Source organism: Nomascus leucogenys, chromosome 5 (genome assembly GCF_006542625.1).
Source record: "Nomascus leucogenys isolate Asia chromosome 5, Asia_NLE_v1, whole genome shotgun sequence".
In the NCBI taxonomy this organism is placed as follows: Eukaryota; Metazoa; Chordata; class Mammalia; order Primates; family Hylobatidae; genus Nomascus; species Nomascus leucogenys.
Window position 1 is genome coordinate 31,249,965 of NC_044385.1, and position 21,948 is coordinate 31,271,912.

Below are 21,948 nucleotides of genomic sequence, written 5' to 3' on the forward strand. Positions count from 1 at the left end.
CAAAATAATAGGAATGCTAAGAAATACTGTTAGGAATACTAAGAGGAATTCAAATGTCTAAAGCAAAGGCTTAACTAGAGTGTCTAAATGTAGGAAGTTTCTGTAAGGAAAAGGAAAAAAATTTGGTTGGTGGTTTGAGACATAACAAAAAAAAATTCTTCTGGGCATTATGACCACCAACTTCAGGGCCTCTAATTAGTCTGACAAAGTGACAGTTCTACATTCTAGTTGAACAAATAATGTATCTAATGAAATTCAAAATCGCTGTTTTTCTCTGAGCATGGTGAGCTACATCATTCACAGCTTTGGGGTATTTCAAAATTAACAGAGGGTGACTTCAGTCTGTCTGATGTTTCTTGGTTAACAAATTCACTGAAATTGTCTTGCAGAGCAATTTTAAGCAATTCTTTAGTCTTAAACCACAAAGAGAGGTAGAGGTGGAGGTGTGTTACCTTAGTCCTATGGATGCTAATGTGAAGTGGAATCTTTTATTTCTCAAAATGGTCAACAGCAATTAGTATTCAGTGGTGTCTTTTTATCCCAGTGCCCTTGACCCACCTCTGCCCCCCTTTCTATATTACTCCTATTATATACTGTAACTGGGGATATCCTTTCTTCTTTTCCATTCTAATTAAAGCATTCTTAGTGAACACGGGAACCATTTTTCATTTCATGAAGAATAATTACTGGAGCTAGGTGAAATCTGCCCATTGGGTTTTATATAATTTTTGACAAATATTTGCACCAATTTTGACTGATATATTCTTACCATTTCTCTGTGAAATGTTGGAGAAGTTTTCAGTTCCCACAGAACAATAAACCTGAATACGTCCGTGAAAGACCAAGATAAATGTTGTACCACCTTCAGGTTGTATTTGCTAATGTACTTTAAAATATTTTATTTTGTCACTAATATAAGAAATAATGACTTTTTAACAATTTTTTTATTTTTGCACATGTTTCTTTCCTAGTCAGAGTTTGACCTAAATACTCTTCTACTACACTAGTGACAACCTTGAGAAATATCATTTATTAAGGTTGGATCTGTAAAACCTATAGCTCTTGTTATATACCTTGTTTCTTTATTTTTCTCTAGAGTCCTTTCTCAGAGCCAAGGGTGCCTTGAGAAGTAAAAGAGAAAAAAGATAGTAAACAGAGAGAAAGAGAGAGCAACAGACTATGAAAGACAGAGACAATTTCTTCAAACCTCTACTCCAAAAAATCCTCCTCAAAATTTAAATGACACATTTGTTTAAAACCTCAAAAATATCTTGCTTTCTTTCAAAACACAGCTGTTAGATTTTACCATTCTTCAAAACAGTATCCGCTCTCCAAGTTAGTTCTTTAGGTTCCTGTGTGGTGGATGGGGAAGAGGTAGGGAAAGGAGGCTAGTTACCTTTTACGTCTGTGAGGAAGGGCAAAGGTCTGGTTTGGCTCATTTTAAACAACATTGTTTAAAATAACAGGAACTCGAACTTTGGAGACAGTTGCTGGATTCAAATAGTAGCACAAACCCCTTACTACCTGTGTGGTCTTGTGCAAGTCATTTATCTTATGAAGCTTCAGATTCCTTGACCCACCTACTTCACACCTAGGACTATTAGGAGGATTCAGTGTTATGATACATACAAAGCATTTAGTCCATTGCCTGGTGTACAATAACTCCCCAGCATTAACTCTGACATTGTAGTGTGCTTATGTTTACAAATGAATATCAAGATGTTAGCATTGTTCAAGGGGCAATTAACCAAAGTCATTCATTAAATTTGTTGAGTTGTTTAATAAACAACTCAATTAACATAAAGACTCTTTACCAAAACTTTGAACTTTGTTCAAATTTCATTCATCCATTCATTGCTGAGCTCTTTCTAGCCACCAGGCATAACCCAAGGTCCTGTGCAAAACAGGCTTTTGGAGCAGATGGTGTGCATTCCCTGATGGAACTGAAGGCCCTGGCCACCATTGCAGTGATGTTCATAACTGCACTTACTGCATGTTCTGGCTGGCTACTTAAGAATTCCCTAAGGAGATATTGGATAGATCAAGGTATTTAGAGCTTGGTTTCACCTTCTAGGGGGAGAAGGGGTTGCTCTTAAAAAAACTAGGACAATAAATTTAAATGTGTTTATAAATAGTGATGTAAGGCAACTATGTCAATGTTGTTAAAGTTGGCTGTTAAAGTACAAAGTTGCATTTTCCTTATTTGGTGGGATTATTGTACGTAGTTATTTTTAGAAATCAGAAAAGTTAATTGATTTACTGTGATTCTCTTGTTTTACAAAAATGTAAATTGTTTTATTAAATAAGAAGAGTCCATTTTAGACTAAATTCATTCCCATAAAATGAAAACTTCTTGGAAAAACAACAAAAAAGAACTTTTTAAGAAAATGTATTGATTGGTAACTCATGATATTTCTTTTCCGTTTTGCCTTTTGGCTTCTGTGAACCTCAGAAAAAAAAAAAAAAAAAGTCTGTTGCTACTCAGGAGGCTGAGGCAGAAGAATCGCTCGAACCTAGGAGGCGGAGGTTGCATGCACTCCAGCCTGGGTGACAGAGCGTGACTCTGTCTCAAAAAAAAAAAAAAAAAAAAAAAAAAAAAAAAAAAAAAAAAAAAAACAGAAAGAAAAAGTCTGTTGCCTGACGATAGCTAACCTTAGTAGAGGTTTTGTGGTGCAATTCACTGTTCTTTTCCCTTCGTTATTCAGCTTTGTTTTCTTGAGTTTTATTTTAAATGTTTTTAAAAATATTTTCGTAATTAGGCAGGTTAATAAATTATAAAGGATATCTACAGTTTTCCCCATCTCTTTGTGGCATTCTAGTGACATGAGTGCAGATTCTTTATTGATCCATATAAGAATGAGCTACCAGAAGTGAGTGTAATGAAATCAAGTAGCCAGAAATACTTAGTAATTGGATTGTTTTTCACATTCTGCACTGAACTTTTATGGGAAAAAAAACTCAAATCAAGGTATATCAATAAGATGATAAATCCATTCATTCCTTTTCAGTATGCAGTCCAGTCCATTTACCAGAGAGTAGCCACCACCATCTGTGCCTCAGTATTTTCAAACTAAACAACAATTGTAGTTTCTGTGCTTAAAATATTGATGGAATTAGTGATTCCCCATCTCCTTCGTATACATTTCAGACTCCTTATCTTTCCTACAAGACCAGTGACTCCCACCCTTGCTGCCTTGCTTTTAGTTCCTCAAACAGTGAGATCACCATAGAGCTTCCGGCCCATAATAGCTCAGCAAAGTCTTAGTCATTTAACAGGTCCAAACTTAAATACCACTTCCTTAGAAAGCCTTTTTTCTTTCAACCAAAATTAAGTCAGCCCCCTTTAATGATACCTCTTAGCACCTCTGTTCTCCCTCATAGCACTTTGTGTACATTTTAACTACATATTGCTTTCTATTTGTTTGATGCCAGTCTTGCTCCACTTGACAATATTCTCATGCCCATAATGGTGTGACTCTGGCTAGTTTGTTCTTCATTATGCACCCATCACCTGGCACGATGCCTGGCAAGGGAGGAAAGGAGGATGGGTAGATCAGTTTTTCAGGGAATACAAAAATGACAGCACAGTTTTATCACAAATGTTTAATCTTTCTGTATTTCCATATTTATAGCTTGGAGATTGCATAGTAAACAGGAAAGAGGATGAGGTTTTGAATCAAAATTCTCTGTTTGAATCCCAGCCTGGCATTTAGCACAATCACAAAGAACTGTAGGAGGAATGCAATACTCACATCATCTAATTCATGGTATGGCTGCAAGGCCAAATAAGAAAAATGGAGATGCATTCAAAAGGTGAGAGCTACATGAGAATTCATGAACACAAAGAAGGAAAAAACAGACACGGGGCCTACTCGAGGGTGAAGGGTGGGAAGATGGAGAGGAACAGATAAAATAACCATTGGGTACTAAGCTTATTACCTGGGTGATGAAATAATCTGTACACTAAACCCCCATGACTTGAGTTTACCTACATAACAAACCTGCACATGTACCCCTGAACCTAAAATAAAAGTTTTTTAAAAAGTAATTGAAATGTTCGTAACTCAAAGGATAAATGCTTGAGGGGATGGATACCCCATTCTCCATCTTGTGACTATTTCACATTGCATATCTGTATGAAAACATCTAATGTACTTTATATATATATACTATGTACCCACAAAAATTCTTAGAAATTTTTTTAAAGAATAAAATTAGACCCCTATCTCTCACCATGTGCAAAAATAAAATCAAAATGGGTTAAAAACTTAAGTTGAAGACTTCAAACTATCAAACTACCACAAGAAAACATTGGGGAAAATCTACAGGACATCGGTCTGGGCAAAGATTTCTTGAGCAATATCCCACAAGCACAGGCAACCAAGGCAAACATAGGCAAATGGGATCACATAAGTTAAAAATCTTCTGTACAGCAAAGGATGCAATCAACAAAGTGAAGGAACACCCCACAGAATGGAAGAAAATATTTGCGAACTAACCGTCTGACAAGGGATTAATCACCAGAATATATAACAACTCTATAGGAAAAAACCTAATAATCCAATCCAAAAATCGGCAAAATATTTGAATAGACATTTCTCAAAAGAAGACATAAAAATGGCAGTCATATGAAAAGGTGCTCAGCATCATCAATGATCAGAGAAATGCAAATCAAAACTATAATGAGACTTCATCTCTCCCCAGTTAAAATGGCTTATGTCCAACAAACAGGCAATAAATAACAAAAGCTGTCAAGGATGTGGAGAAAGGGAACCCTTGTACCCTGCTGGTAGGAATGTAAATTAGTACAACCACTATGGAGAACCATTTGGAGGTTTCTCAAAAAACTAAAAATTGAGCTACCATATGACTCAGCCATCCCATTGCTGGACATACACCCAAAAGAAAGGAAATCAGTATGTTGAAGAAATATCTTCATTCCTATGTTTGTTTCAGCACTGTTTTCGATAGCCAAGATTTGGAAGCAACCTAAGTTGCATCCATCAGCAGATGGATGGATAAACAAAATGTGGTACATATATACAATGGAGTACTATTCAGCCATAGAAAAGAATGAGATCCAGTCATTTGCAACAACTTGGATGGAACTGGAGATTATTACATTAGGTGAAATAAGCCTGGCACAGAAAGACAGATGTTGCGTGTTCTCACTTATCTGTGGGATCTAAAAATCAAAGCAATTGAACTCATGGGTTTAGAGAGTAGAAGGACGGTTACCAGAGGCTGGGAAGAGTAGTGGAGGGTTGGGGAGAGGAGGGGATGCTTAATGCGTTAAAAAAATAGAATGAATGAATAAGACCTACTATTTGATAGCACAACAATTGCTTAAGTGATTATAGTCAATAATAACTTAAGCGTATATTTTTAAATAACATAAAAAATGTAATTAGATTGTTTGTAACTCAAAGGATAAATGCTTGAGGGGATGTATACTCCATTCTCCATGATGTGCTTGTTTCACATTGCATGCTTGTATCAAAACATCTCATGTGCCCCATAAATATACCTCCTATATGCCACAAATTAAAAAAAATTAAAAATTAAGAAAAAATTGTTCTCAAGTGATTAAAACTAAGATGGCTGGGTAATTTAAGCTCTGTATTGGGTATAAGCAGAACATACTTTTTCTAAACCTTGTGAATTTTTTAAGTGGTTACAAAATATTATAGGATCAGACTTTGTAATTTCATAAATATTATTATTACAAACAATGTATCTAGAGCAATCTCAATTATGAAGTCATCAAGGATGGGGAAGAAAATTACAGAGAGAAACAATAAATCTGAATGTACAGTGCTTATCTTCAAGTAACTTAAAATGAACCACGAACAAATAAGGTTCTCAGAACATTTAATTCCTATCATGCATACCATCTTTACTATGGCATGAAGATGATCATAAAGTGATTATTTAGATGATGTTAGCAACTAAATAGTTATAAACTGAGCTAGATTGTCTACAAGATATTAATGCTTGTGATGCTGACCCCAAAATGTTATGTCGTTTTTTTGCCATTACATAAAAATGTACAGCTACTATGTCTCTCTAGTCATTACAGTATCACCCAGCAACATGTTTCTTGGGATACATTAAATGACTTAGTGATACTTAAGAAGATACTTTGATTGATGTTACTAAGAAATAATAAATGAGTAAAGCATGATTGTAGTTATGGTGTGAGTAAAGATATGACAGGATCATGCGATAGACATTGGGGGTAAGATAAAGATCGTAACAATAGCAAACACTTACGTAGTACTTACAATGTGTACTTTATTATATTATGTATGTATTATATTGTGTAACCACTTGATACATTAACTTATTTAATCCTCCAAACCACACTCTATGAAATATGTACCATCTTAATCTTTCTTTCACTGATGAAGAAACTGAGGCACATAGAGATTTTGGTACTTGCTCAGTAAGTAGCACAATCAGGAACTGAACCCAGATAAGTTGGCTCTTAACCGATACACAGATCTGCCTCTTCTGTGATTTAATCAAAATAAACTCTAAATAAAGACATTACAATAAAGACATTAATTAGCTGCTAATCAGCTAATTAAGTTAAAAACGTAAAAAGTTCTTATTGAACGTAAAGGAGAGTGACAAAAGTGTGAAATGTTCAGGATTATCTAATGTAATAAAAAGCTTATCAAAGGTAAGAAAGTTTTCATTGGAAAAAATTCATGAACAACCATTTTAGAAATTTAGAAACGGTAAATGGCCAATAAGCATGTTGTAAATATTTCAATCATAGTCTTTTGGTTTTCAGTGCTATCTATAGACTGACACCTTCCTTATGTATATGCCCAGGCCTAAACACATGAACTCCAGTCCCCTGTAGCCAATGGCCTTCTAAAAATATCTTAGGCAATCCAGAACCAACAATTTTTTTTTCTTCCTCCACCAAATGTCCCTCTCTTAGACCAGAAGCTTAGGAGTCAAGCATCCTTCTTTCATTCTCTACATCCCTACATCTGTTCCATCACCAAATCCTCTATGAACAATACTTTCCAGACTCACGTCAATGAGGCTTCTGCCTTGGGTCTGCTTCATTTGTGCTTCTCCCAGTGATTTGCAAATCTCAGCTCAGATAAAACCTCATCAGAGAGGCCTTCCCTGCCTATCGCATCTAACATGCTAACTTTGCTCCACTCCCTCCCTCATCACTCTCAATGCCCTTATATTAGAAATGCTTCTTTTTTTCTCATTAAATGTTAATAGACTTTATTTTTAAGAGCAGCTTTAGGTTCACAGCAACATTGGGCAGAAAGTGCAGAGTTCCCATATATCCTTGCCTCCACACGTGTATACCCTTACCCATTATCATCCTCTTCCACAGAGTGGACCTGCACCGACATGTTTTTATCACCCAAAGTCCATAGTATACACTAAGATTCACTCTTGGTGTTGTACATGCTATGGCTTTAGGCTAATATATAATGACATGTACCTACCATTATAGTGTCATACAAAGTATCTTCACTGCTCTGAAAAGCCTCCGTGTTCCATCTATTCGTTCATACAGCCCTCCCCCAACCCCTGGCAACCTCTGATCGCTTTTTATCGTCTCTATAGTTTTGCCTTTATCTTTTTTTGTCTTTCATCTCACCCCTCTTAATAAAAACCATTTTAATTTGTTCATTACTATATTCCCAGGTTATGGAATAGTGCTAGGCATATAATAGATGACTTTTAAATAGCTGCTGAGTTAATGAATTATTATATATATACACACACACATACATACTTTATATCAGTCATATGTACTTATATACAAATTATATGACATGTAGATATATAATATATTTAATGATATACTTGTATCATTATTATTATATATGTATATATAGATATATATAGGCATTATATAAAATACTCATTTTGATGGGGATACTGGGAAGTGGACCACTCATACCTTAGTGATGGTAGCATAAATTCAATGTTCTGGAAAACAATTAGTCAGCTAACATCTGAAATAGTAGAGCATTCATCCACGTTTACCCGATAACTCTAAAAAGTGTCCCTAAAGATGCATCATTCTGTATCCATCAATGTCAGCTTTGTTAAGTGAATGTTCCACATCTATAAAAATAGTACATGCAATTATTTGAAAAGTCATGCTACCAAAAAATACTTACTGGCATATATTGCAAAGCAAATAAAGTTTACTAAATAATATGTAAGTATTCATCTTAATGTTTCTCTTAATTATGTGCACATATATTTGTATAGAAAAAAGACAGGAAAGATTATCTATAATAATTTAACAGTGGCTATCTCTGGGTAGTGTAATTATGGATCATTGTTTTCTTCTTTGTTTTATAATCTTTAAAGTTTATATCATAAACATATTTGTACTTAGGAAAATACATATAGTACTTTTAAAAGAGTTCTGTTTAGTTCTCCAAGAACTAAATTTTATCATTTGTTTAATAAGTATTTCATGAGCAATACTAAACTCTCAAAATTTGTTAAGTGCTCTGAAGTTTACAAAGATAAATAAAAAGCATATCTGTTCTCAAATGGTTTATGTTATCATTACCTTGGTTTATCATGGGACAAAGCAATAATTAGACTTAAATTTAAAACTTAACGGGGTTTTGAGAGATGAACTATGGTCTTGAAAACAGAAGGGACATGTATGAAACCACAGGTTCCTATCTACTATTCATTGAGACATGTTGCTTAGCCTTTTCTAACCTCAGTTTTTGTATCTGTGAAATAAGAACATTGAGAGAAATGAATGTACTCTAAAGTAGTATTTCAGATTTAATTTGGTAATACCTCCAAGCAATTAATCTCATTTATGTTAAAAATATTTTTCACATTTTATTGTTATTTATTTGTAAATGGAAAATATGTTTGGGGTTCTAACAATTGTTGGGATAATGAGAGAAATAATTTTCTCTGCAGATCTTTCCCCCATCAAGTCATCCATCTTTCCAGCCATTGATTCATCCATCCATTCATCCAGTTTTTATAAGATCTTTCATAGACAAAGCACTGTGTTGGGCACTATGGTATCTCTTTAATTACTTTGCTCCTTTAATAGTCCTTTAAGACTATGTATACATTAGAAAATAATCTGGTATGGTCAGCTATCTATATGACCATTTTGAGTCAGCTACATAGCTGATATGAATGAACTTGATGAACTCCAATATTAATCAGGCCAAAATTAAGATGCTCAGTGAAGTTTCAGCAGCATCACTTGAAGAAAGGAAAGTCAGTGTCTTCCTGTGTTGGGCTGTGGTCCAAATGCACAAGGAGTGTAAATTTAAAAGGCATTCTCAAACTGGAACACACCCAAATCAGTTAACAAGGCTAGAAAATGGTTGAGAAAACATACTATATGGAAACTAGTTGGAGAGAACAGAGATGTTTAACCTGAAATGGGGAAATTTAGTGGAGGGGAGGACAAATGCTTAAAAATACCTGAGGTTCTAGCCCACGAATGGTACCAGAAGCTTGTTCTCAGGGATTAGAGGTAAGGTCCTAAGGAGTTCAGTGTTGTTAGCATGACCAACCATATGCACCTTTTGCCCAAGATAGTCCCAGTTTATGCCTGCTGCAGCCCAGTTCACTCCTATTAATTACTTAGAGTGCCCCATTTCACTCAGGATGTCTCAGTGTGAACAAACGGTTATATTTGCCCTAAGTTTTGTAGAACCCATACAATTCTTTGTTCTACATCAGAAAGAGCTTTCCAATGATAAAGACTATTCAATAATGTGATGAGACAACTTTCCAAGTGACTATTTTCCTGTCACTGGTAAGGAACAAGCAGAGGCCTGGAGTCACCTGCCTGGGATGTTCTAGGCAAGGATTCCTTATTTGGTGAGAGGATAAAGTTGGTGACTTTTAAGGTTTCTGCCTTCTGATTTTAAGATTCTGTTGTTTTATTTTTCAATATTCTATGGTCAAATATCAGATCCATGACATACCTACAAAAACACTATTTTTAAAATATACTTTTTCTCTCACTAACATGAAGACCTCTCCATTTTACATTTCATTGAATTTCTGTGGATGTTGACTAATTCCGGAGACGTGGCAAATTCATACTAGTAGTTCTATGTGTGATACCCTGTGGAATGATGGGAATCCCTGCTATGATAAAGAAATAAGACTGGAAGGTACTGTTTAAGAATATGACCTGGACAGAAAATAAATCCAACATTTATTGAAACTTATTTATTTAATATTGTACATGGTTTGCTTTTATATAGATTTAATATATTTAATAGTTATTCTATATTATAAATCATTTACTATAGCAGGCTGTTTCAGGGTGTAAAATTAAGAGCACACTACCTTTGAACTTAAACGGCCCATGTTAGAATCCTCAGTGTGCCAGTTACATCAGTTCTGCGATTTGAAATAAAATATTTAACTTCTCTCTGAGCCTTACCCTATTCCGTATATCCTACAAAGAGAAAACACTACAATTTTGGAGTGTAATTCTGAGGATTAGAAATAATTATGTTAAATAACCTTGTACATAGTACGCTTTCAAAAGGTTCACTCTGGTGAAAGACTGTTTTATGAACATGAAATCTATTTTACCTACTTGTTACTATTTAATGCTGTTGTTTGTGCATCCTTGTGTTCAAGGTTGACTGTCCATTTGTTAGCACATCTGCATATTCCTCATAATTAATATCTTTTTAAATGACATATGGTTTAGTGACTGGAAATCGAGTCTTGCCTTCTGTTTTCAATTTGTTCATGACTCAATGACTCAATATATGTGTCTGAACTTTAATTTTCCATTCTGGAAAGTAGAATTTAAAACCGTTGCTCATATGTAGCTATTTCAGAAAATGATGAAGAAATGTGTAATCCACGGATTTTGAATATGTGCCAGGCTATTCAGCGATGCAGCATATAGGTAAAAGGCCACAGTTTCTCTAATGTTAACAGAGAAGCCTAAATGGGAATGCCAAAAATGTAATCCCTGAAGTGAGGGGATAATTTGGAGTAGGCTAGAGTCAGATTCCTAGTGAATTCAGCAAGAAGCACCACATCTAAATGGAATGAGCACAGGAAGAGTTGGTGGGAGCCCTAGGCCCTGGAATGAGGCTGAGAACATCATTAACCTGGATGAACAACTGATAGTACCCCCAGGGCAGTGCCTCTGCAAGCCAGGGATCTCTGAAAGACAAGGCCCAGTGCACCCCTGGAAGTGAGTTTCTAATTTCCAAGTCCCCCATAGCATTTATACCTCTTTTGTGCTGAGTACTCTTTTTTTGGTGATACAGTTATTTGAGTCAGGTTTAATCTGTTAAACATAAAGTAGATTATTTTATTCCTCCTTCTACCTATTCTGCCCTTTCCCTGCCTCTAACAAGAGTGCAGAGTGGTATTCAATATTTCGTATTATAGAATTGAATTTGATACAAAATATTACAGGCTTATTTGATATTTTAATGCAGCATTTTATTTCACTATTTTTCAATGCACACACACAGGCAAAAAAAACACACCACAAAAGTAACATGTTGGTGGGATGTCCTGAGAAAGAATTCAGTGCATATGGAAAGCACAGCGAATTCATTTTCTCCCTAAAATATTCTTCTTTTTGGCCCCACAGACTTGGTAGTCACCAACTACATTTGTAAAGCCTCTGTTTTTGCCTTTGAGAGCTCACCCCCAGAGTTTTATAAATCTGTAGGGAGCAAAGGTTTAGGACACGTGTAAATAAATCTGTTTATATTTTTTTGTTTGTTTTATTTTGTTTTGTTTTCTTAGATAGAGAAGTTTAGGACATGTGTAAGTCATTGTCTATTTGGTTTTTTGTTTTCTTTTGTTTTTCATATAGAGAAGAGTCCAGTGGTGTATATCATTTTTAAAGTTTAATAAAATTATACATTCAAAAGATTATACCATCTCAATTATTCCAATCTGTGATTTAATTTATTGCTTAATGTTTTGTATGAATTTGGTTTTCTGAAGCAGGTTAAATTTGAAATTTTATTAAAAACCCACCTTCCTTTGAATTTATAGATTGGGGTAGCTGTTTTATCTAGTCGCTGTGTAGAATTAGTATTTACTGGACAAGATGTGTTGATTCAGGAGGTTGTCTTGGAGTGTTTGCCCCGTGAGGGTCATATTAAACTTGAGAGAAGCTTTTTGAGCAACATAGCATCTTAGAGACAATATATCAAGCTGATGGATACAGGGCTCTTCTGTTAAGAAACCAGCAGCGGAATTATGGCTGGCTCCCAGTTATTGCTTTGGTGCTAAGGAGCCTCTAAGGATTAAATCTAGGATAAAAGGGGTTAAACAGAGGGGAAAGGAAGGTTTCCAGAATTCAGTGTTACTGGAAGCATACAGAATGAGTAGTTATATATAAATAATTTAAGATGACCATTCTGTTTGGAAATATTTTGCAATTTCATATATTCAAAGTTTACCAATTTAATGGAGCATATTGTTTTGTTATTACTCAGAAGAGAATTCGTGACACCTTATTATTATTATAAAGCCTACTTTGGGGCACTTCTTCCTACTTTCTTAATAGAAAGGTAATGTAGTTTTTAACACGTAAGGGGTTTTGTGTGCATATTAAAAACTATTTTTTTCAGGGCTAATGAGTTGAAATTCATAATTTGGATTTTCAATTACATTATACTCCTTGATGTAGAAAAATTAGACAAAAATAACCAAAAGAGAGACATGGTTTTATATGTTATACGTTGTATGCATTTTGCACTTTACTTTTTGCCTGTTTTCGCAGTGCCCTTTTTTCTATGTGTGCACTTATTATAAATCAATTAAAGTATATATGTCAAATAAATTATGATTGTTTAAAACCATTTGTGTTCATAGATAAAATATCAATTAAAAAGCCTTTAGCAATGAATGTCCTTCAAACCAAAAATGTGAAGTTAAGAAGTGGATAGTTGGCCCTGGACAGCAATCTTCTTGCACTTTCTAGTCATGCCACACTTTTACTAATTGAGAGAATTATTTCATATCATTTCCTCTTTCTTCAAGCCTCCATTTCATCCACACAATTTGTCACTGAGCCTTTGCTTTTATTTTGCTCACTGAGAAACTGGGCATCATCAAAGGAGATCTTTGATATTATTCCATCACTGAATCTACTCACTGCTCTACATCTTCATCTGTGCATTCACTTTTGCACAATGGGAGAACTATCCCTGCTCTGTTTGGCAGCCAGTGTGCACTGACTCTCAATTGATTCAAATGTGCACTGGCTCACCTCTCTCTTCCCACACTAAGACTTTGCTCTGGAAACTGTTTCTTCTACAGTATCTTTTCCCCCAGTCTGTGTTGTATTCTTCCAACAAACATGCCTATATGCTGCAACATCTTCCAGTCTTTAGAAAACCTTCCTTTGATATCATGAGCTTCGCTAGCTGCTGCCCCATTTTCTAATCCCTTTTAGAATAAATTCCCTCTGAGTGTTGTCTAAGCTCACTGTATCTGCCCTTTACCCCCTCATTCTCTTCACAACCTTAGCTCAGACTGCTATGCCCAGCACTGCACTGCATCTGTTCTTTACAAAGTGATCAAATACCTGCACTTGGCCAAATGCAAAGTTTTAACTCCCAGTCTTCTTCTTCCTTAAGCTCTCAGCTGAGTTGATACAGCTGATATGTCCTTCCTTTTTCATGTGCCTTCTTTCTTTACTTGACTTCCAGTCTGCACCTTCTCAGTTTTTCTCCTACCTCACTGACCACTCCTTCTCAGTATCCTTTCCTATAGAGGCCTTCTCCTGACCTCAACATTTTGGTGGATTCCAGGGCTCAGTTCTCAGACCTCTTCTATACTCATTCTATCAACACTCACTTCCTAGTTTGTTTCACCATCTCAGCCTTTAAAGATCACATATACGCTGACCTACAACTCCTATGAAGACTACAACTCCTATGAAGACTTTTCCTTTCCCTCTCCTCCTTGGTCCATGTTAGCCACACTGTTCCTTAAACACAACCAGAATGTTTTCCTCCTTACTGCCTTTGAATGTACTGCTATCTCTGGCTGGATTACTCTTCCTCCAGACATTCGGATGGCTACCTCCCTCATGTCAGTGAGGTCTCTGTTCAGATATCACTGAATTGCATTTTCTTCCTATAATCTTCCCATCGAATTGAAGTTATTATCTAGTAACTAAAATTGCCCAATTCTTTTTACCTTCTCTTTCCTTACACTGCTTTAGTTCTCTGCAAAGCACTTATGGCCACCTGGTATTATTGTATACACAGTATTCATTTGTTTACCACCTGCTCCCTCCACTTGAATGTAAGCTACCTAGGGGCAGGAGTGGTGTCTATTTTATTCAGTGTTGTTCTCCTTCCACATGAAGAGTACTGCTTAGCACAGAGTGGAGCCTCAATAAATGTTTATTGAACAAATGAATGAATTATTGATGAACTCAAACCCATTACAGCAGATTGATGAAACATGTAATCTAATTCTTCTGTTCTCATCACTGGTCATTCATTAGCCACATTGTTCACAGACAGCTTCTTCTGCATTGCAGAGTATGTAAAATTGACACACTACACAAGGTTATGTACAAAATAAAGTTGAAAATGCACTCTGATATTTCATTTGTTCTCATTATTTTGATCACTTCTCCTTCTTCACCAAAGACCTCTGGTAATTTGTGGTCATTAGGAACCTATATAAGAATAATCAGAATGTTCCCAACAAAGTATGTTATACTAGCAATTAAATTATGCTAAAGAAAGTTCAGGTCAGTCCAATGTAATAATAGTAATAATAGTTAGCAACTAATAATTACCGGGGTCTAAAATCAGGTGCTTTATTTATATGATCTCTGAACTTCACAACAATTCTATAAAGCAAAAATATTATACCTACTTTAGATATCAAAAAATATAGGCTCGGAGTCATTAGGTCATTTTCCTAAAGGCACAGAGTTTTGCTGAATTTGCTTTCAAGTTTCTGAATAGCTTTGGAACAAACTGATATGATTTGGAACAAGCTGATATGACAGGCTCATTTGAGTTATACCTGTTGGAAAAAATTAATTAAATAACCAGAATCATCTTATCAACTTTTTTTAGTAGAATAGGCTTTAGTTTTACACATTCCTATTAGGCCTTCTAGAACCATTCAAATAGATTTCCCTGGTTGATTGTACCAAGCAGGTATGTTGAAGTCAGAACAGATTTGCCGGAGACTCAACCAGACTAGAAAAAGTGGTATGCATGTTCCAACTTGCAGAATTGAATAAGGGCAGGAGAAGGGATAACTGTGAGAAGGGTAACTGTATAAAACACATAGGGAAAAAAGTTTACTTTTTATATTTTCATGGGTGAGCATTAAGGCTGGAATACGCTGTATTCAGCCACTCATGTTTATTTATCATTCCAGAAAAATACAATTTTAGCAAACTTCCCTTCCTCCAAAAAAAATAAATAAATAAAAGGAAAAGAAAGCCATTGTGTTCATATGTAGTGGTGTGATTAAGGCAGCAATGGATGATATCGGGGGGAAGAATATGAGATCTGGACTGCTTCAGTGTTCAATTGTTTGGTCTGTTGAACAAAGAGTTAAATGAAAAAGGTACTTTAATATTTGCTTCACTAAATTCCCTCCATGTTTTCAATTAGATAAACAGAAGTACAGGTGGGAATGTGCTGCATATTCATTTGTCTTGCTGTTTGGGGGCCGGCTTTTAAGACTGAAATAGTAATGTAATTGTGTTGAAATGAACAATAAGGAAATACAGGAGTTCAGGAATGAAAATGTTAAATTAAATGGACCATGTTTAACATTGTTGTTGATCCTGAGGAACAGTTTTTCCAGTATATGGAGCATTTCGATTCCATCCAGCATATGTTCTCCACAGTTTTCTCTGCTCTAATTCATCTGTGTTTTTCGACAGCTCCAGATGGCGTGCTGCCTCCCAGGCTTTCATCTGCCACTCCAACCAGTCTTCAGGTTGTCTGGTCTACACCAGCTCGTAATAATGCTCCTGGCTCTCCCAGATACCAACTCCAGATGAGGTCTGGCGACTCCACCCGTGGATTTCTAGAGTAAGCATTCTACTTTGTCCATTCTGTCTATCAGCTGGGTTATGCAATATAGACATAACATTTTTGAAGAGTAGGTCAGTTCTCATTTGCAAAAAAAATAGGTTACCTTTTTAAAGTTCAAAGAAAAACAAACAGAGGACAATCATTTGCTTTGCAAAAATATCTATTTTTCATTTATGTAGCATTTAAAGTAAGATTTCTTCCCACTGAAACTTTTCATGAGCACGTGCATTACATAAAGCAATGAAACTAACAAAATGATGTCTGAACTGTCGCTAACAAATTATAATACCTATTCTACGAATCCACATGGCAGTCAGTCTCAATACTATTAGGATTTACATCTCATATAAACACAAGATTACAAACTCAGCCAGTGGCTACTTATTTTAAAAGAGATCTCATTCGATGGCAGAAAATTACAATACTTAAATGTATGTTGACATCCTCTAAAATTTTTTTGTAGTAAGAAATTTACTTGCTTTTATTTCTTTGAATGTCGAAAACTTCCTAATTGACATTTATTTCCCATACAGGTTATTTTCCAATCCTTCTGCATCGTTAAGCTATGAAGTGAGCGATCTCCAACCGTACACAGAGTATATGTTTCGGTTGGTTGCCTCCAATGGATTTGGCAGTGCACATAGTTCTTGGATTCCATTCATGACCGCAGAGGACAGTAAGTGGTCTGAACAATACACAGCCAAATGTCTTCTACATTAGGGAGTTTAAAATGTCTTCAATTTTTTCTAAAGCAAAGAAATGAGCCTTCCTTATTTACTTGTCATTTAGTGACAACAATCTTTTCTAGGGCAAGAGAGTGGGCAAAGGTGGTCAGTCTCTCCAGAAAGAAGAATAATGTGGTCTTGGAGGGTTGGAGGGTTAGGCCTACAGACAGGACAAAGTAATTCACTATAAATTATGATATGGCCCCATTCTATCCTTCAGGGTACATCTTAGCGCCCTGCAAGAGAAAGGTTGTCATCTTCTGCTTTATGACTGAATGTTCTCTGTTTTGGAGAAATTCTGGCAGGCAGAAGAAAATGAAATATGGACCTTACTTCATGAGGCTGCTTACGTATACTTGTTCCTGGAAACAGGTTTCATTTTCCTGCTTCTACTCATACCCCAAAGACAGCCTTCAGCATAGAGAAGTATAATCTGATAGCAGTATATTACAAAAGGTGGATTGAGATTTCTTTATTCAACCAATAAAGAGAATTTTCTAGTTGTTCACTAAAAAGTTATTTTTGCATATATTTGCTAGATTATATTTGGGAATAAATACATGACTATAACATTTGGTTTTATACAAATTACCTCTATAAAAGCAAATATATGAAAGAAGGATTTTTTAAGAAAAGTTAGAAATTAAATCAAGCTACACAGAATGAGTAAGGACATTGTATCTTTGAACAGTTAGGTTTTTTGAGTTAATCTTGTCAAGTCTTTTAATCATAGGCTCTTAGGCGATGTTCTCTGCTGGCCCATTACCATGCTGGCTCTATATCCAATGAGAACATTAAGTGACTTTCAAAAGCCTAGATATTAACACAAAGATACAGTATTTGCAACAATATCAATTGTTTATTAAATGTATTGTTTTATTTCTATAATACCTTTAATTGTATTATTTTAGTGAAGATAAGACATCAGATGAGACATTATCAGTACAATCTATCTTGTTTAAAGTTGATTTTATTTATACAAAAAAAAGCCACTATTATGAGCAATAATGTATATTACTTAATCCATTTCTTTCAATTCGTAATTACTCCCTGGGAGAAAGTTAGCTACTTTGCAAGGGGACACTCAGTGTTTTTGTTCTCAAGGGTATCATTTAGTAAATTATCAGCACAGTACAATAAATGGCACCCAAAGTCCAGAAAGCATTAATTCACCACCTTTTAGAAGGAACATTACATACACTCTGGGGAATCTGGACACCATGATCACCAGATTTATGGACTGAAGAATTCACACTCAAAATAGATTTTTGAAGAAACATTTGAAACAACTGAAGATAGATTTGTAATCTCCTTCTTATGTATAGCAGCATGCTTGATGGCACTAAATAAAGGTTAACCAAAAATAATTATTCAACCCACTGCAGAGGTGATGGCTCAATAGAATGCTTGGAAGAAGGGAGAAAGCATTTTTTTTGGCACAGCATTTTTTTATTCCCCTAGAGAAAGGGCAACACTCAAACTTCCTCAGTGGTAATCTCCCCACAATTTTTATTGAATGAGGGCCGTGACCTGCCATCTGTAGGCAGGGAGGTAGTACATAAATAAGCAAAAGTCCAAAATATTGTAAAATACCAATTAGCATAACATCCTTTGTTGAGCAAAGTTACCTTTGGTCTCCTTTTACTATAAAACAAGTCTTATAGGCCATACATATACATAGCTAGAATTTTCATACTCAGAGACCCTACCATTGTTTTGATATTTAGGGCTTGAGTTTAAAGTGAATGGTATTAACCCTTCATTTTCCTTAAGTAAGAATTAGTAACACTTGAATAAATAGCAGGTATCAACTCATAACCATCGTTTTTGTTTAAATCTGTTCCCTAAAATGAATGAACTCTTCCTTCCTCTGCTTTGTGTATACACTGTGAAGTCACATGGCCTCCTTCCAGTTCTTTGCTATGTATGTGACTTCACAGTGTACACACAAAGCAGAGAACTGGAAGGAGGCCATGTGTACCTGCAGGTTATGTTAGCAGTGCACCTGAGACATGGTGACAGGGTACTGTATATTTTAGATGTCAGTGGAGATGGATGCCATCTCTGAAAGGATGCACAATTGAGTTGACAAAGACTGAATGATTGGCATTGGGCACAAGCGGTTTTTCTGTCAAGGCTACAAAGCATTGCTTATAAAACCACCCATACTGACAGCTCCATGCCAGAATCACACTTCTTACTTGATCCTGACCAGCACCTCCTGCTCACCAAAGTGCAATTTTCTTTCTCTTTTTTCTCTTTCTTTTCTTTCTTTCTTTCTTTCTTTCTTTCTTTCTTTCTTTCTTTCTTTCTCTTTCTTTCTTTTCTTTTTCCTTTTTCTTTCTCTCTCTCTTTCTTTCCTTCATTTTTTGAGACAGTGTTTCACTCTATTGCCCAGGCTGGAGTTCAGTGGCACCATGTCAGCTCACTGCAACCTCTGTCTCCTGGGTTCAAGCAATTCTCCTGCCTCAGCCTCCCAAGTAGCTGGGATTATAGGTGCCCACCACCACACCTGGCTAATTTTTAAAATATTTTTATTAGAGACAGGTTTTACCATGTTGGCCAGGCTGGTCTCGAACTCCTGACCTCAGGTGATCCTCCTGCCTCAGCCTCCCAAAGTGCTGGGATTACAGGTGTGAGCCACTGCGCCCGACCCAAAGTGAAATTTTCAATGTAGAAATTTCACATATCATCTTACAGAATGAAACAGAGAAGTCACCTCATGCTCACATTTAAATTCCATATCATCAACAGGCACCTTTCTGCATCAGCCATAGCCTCACAGCCTTCCAGTGCCAAAATGGGTCACCAATGGCAATATTTTTAGTGTGATATTTCAAGACAGTGATTTTCAGCAAGCCTGTGATACAGGTGAAACCACAAAGAGAAATCTAGGCAGGCAATGAGCTACAGCCAGAGAAGCAAATACGTAGGTGCAGAGAAGTTATCATGGACAGGGAAACAGGATGTGAAGAATTTTAATAGATTTTTTTTCAAATAATTTGTCATTTACACCACTGTGCCACCAATATCCAGTTCCATGCATTTTTAAAAATCTAGTGTGCTGATACCAAATAATAATAATGCACATTTCCTATGAATATTTTAAATCCTGTTAAACGTGTGTTAATAGAAGATGTTTGTTCCAGCCAATTTGGTCAGTGTAGTGTTTAACTGTTTGCAACCAGATAAATACAAACAACACATTATTTTTTAAATGTGCTGCTGGCAGTCCAAGCACCTGGCATGTCCACAGCTTGCAAAACTGTCCTAAGATTATGTTAGGCTTGGGAGCATGTGATTAATAAAACGAAAGCACTTGCCTAGCAGCTGAAAATGTTGATATCTTGAAACCAGAGATAACCATCACTCCTGATTGTATGATTGTTCCTTCTCTCTCGTACATTTGCAGTTGTTTTCTGTATAGTACATACATGTAGAAACTAGAGTTGGCAGGGAGGGCAAGTTTTTCAAACCTCAGCTTAAATGTGGATGTACTCTTTTGCCTACCGAAATCCTGCCTTGTGTTAACTATGAATTAACCTACTTTTTTTTAAAAATGTGGATTCCCTAGCCCAAAAAAGTTAGATAATCTGTTTCTCTTAAGGTTTCCCAGGAAAGAAGATTGAAATATGGAATATCTAATTGCAGTCATTTTAATGACAAACATATATGGCATATACAAGCAATTAGGTCAACTAATGAAATTAAAATCATTTTCTAAAAATCACTTCCCTACCTCCAAAAAAAAAAAAAAACCCAAACTTGAATTCACTCTAGATTTTAACTATTTAGTTGTCATATATTTAAAAATGTTTGATCATTTCCCAAATTTGTAGTTTAAAATTCCACATTTATATTTTTAACCACTAATCTAAGAGGCACTACTGCATAAAACCTGTAGAATTCGAACAGTTTATTCTGTAGGTTTACTTAGACAACTTTTCATTTGTTCATTATTTTGATGACACAGTGGTATTTTAAGTACAGTTATACGCTGCACAACATTTCAGTTGACGATGAACCACATATATAGCGGTGGACCCATAAGATTGTGGTATCATATTTTTACTGTACCTTTTCTATGTTTAGATACACACTTATCATTGTGGTACAACTGCCTACAGTATTCAGTACAGTAACATGCTGTACAGGTTTGTAGCCTAGGAGCAACAGGCTATACCACACAAACTAGGTGTGTAGTAGGCTGTACCATCTAGGTTTGTGTAAGAACACTCTAGGATGTTTGTACAACGATGAAATCGCCTAATGGTGCATCTCTCCGAATGTATTTCTGTCATTAGGTGACACAAGACTGTACCATTGCCATGCTACATTTGCTCATTGCATTACATCTTATTATTTTTTCACATTTATAATTGCACTGTGAACAGAGGAGTGGGCAATGAAGGAAATTATCTTGCTACCTGGGTCCTGCTTTACTTTTCCCCTCAGCAACCTTCACCCATCTTTCAGATACTCATAGTAATTTACAAAGGAACAGAGGTTCTTCTGGAGTAAGACAGAAAGGCAATGTGAGGTCAATCGAAATCTAGATCTAACAGAACATGCTTCTTCCTCTTTCGTTGCCTGACATAATTCTACTCATTCATCAAGCCCCAGCTCAAGCGTCACTTCCTCTGTGAAGTTTTCCCTTCTTGTTGTTCCCTTAAAATTTTGGTTTGTGTTTACTAGTGAATCATCAATATCCCCTTCTGAATTGTAACGTCTCAAGACCTAGGGATCTGTCTCAACTATCTTTCTATCACCAGTGTCTGGCGAAGGGTCTGATATAGAGTAGGTGCCCCAAAATTCTTACTCAAAGTACTGATTAAAAGCAGAGTTTGATTGAAGTAAATCCACAAAAACTCAATCAAGCAAACATTTACTGTATACGTACTGCATACCAGGGACTGAAAGAGATATGAAAATTGCAAGGATGGATATGACACTGTTTTTCCCTTGAGATTTCCACTGTCTGGCAAGGAGCACACACAGTAAAACCATAGTTAAAGAGCTGAGTTGTCCATGAGAGCAAGCCCAGAGGAAGGGCATGGTCCCGCAACATGAGGGCCAGGAAAGCCTACCCAGAAGAGAAGACCAGGAGAGGAATTGGAAATGAGTTCTATTTGGAGTGCAATTTAATATCAAAG

General features: G+C 35.9%; 1 protein-coding gene across 1 annotated transcript in view; it reads left to right on the plus strand.

The window, feature by feature from the left end:
- USH2A (usherin) overlaps positions 1-21,948 on the plus strand; it is a 795,293-nt gene that overhangs the window by 499,412 nt on the left and 273,933 nt on the right. The window contains exons 39-40 of the mRNA XM_012506628.2: positions 15,917-16,067; positions 16,604-16,746. Of these exons, the coding sequence (XP_012362082.2) occupies positions 15,917-16,067; positions 16,604-16,746 (294 nt within the window). The remainder of the gene's footprint in view (positions 1-15,916; positions 16,068-16,603; positions 16,747-21,948) is intronic.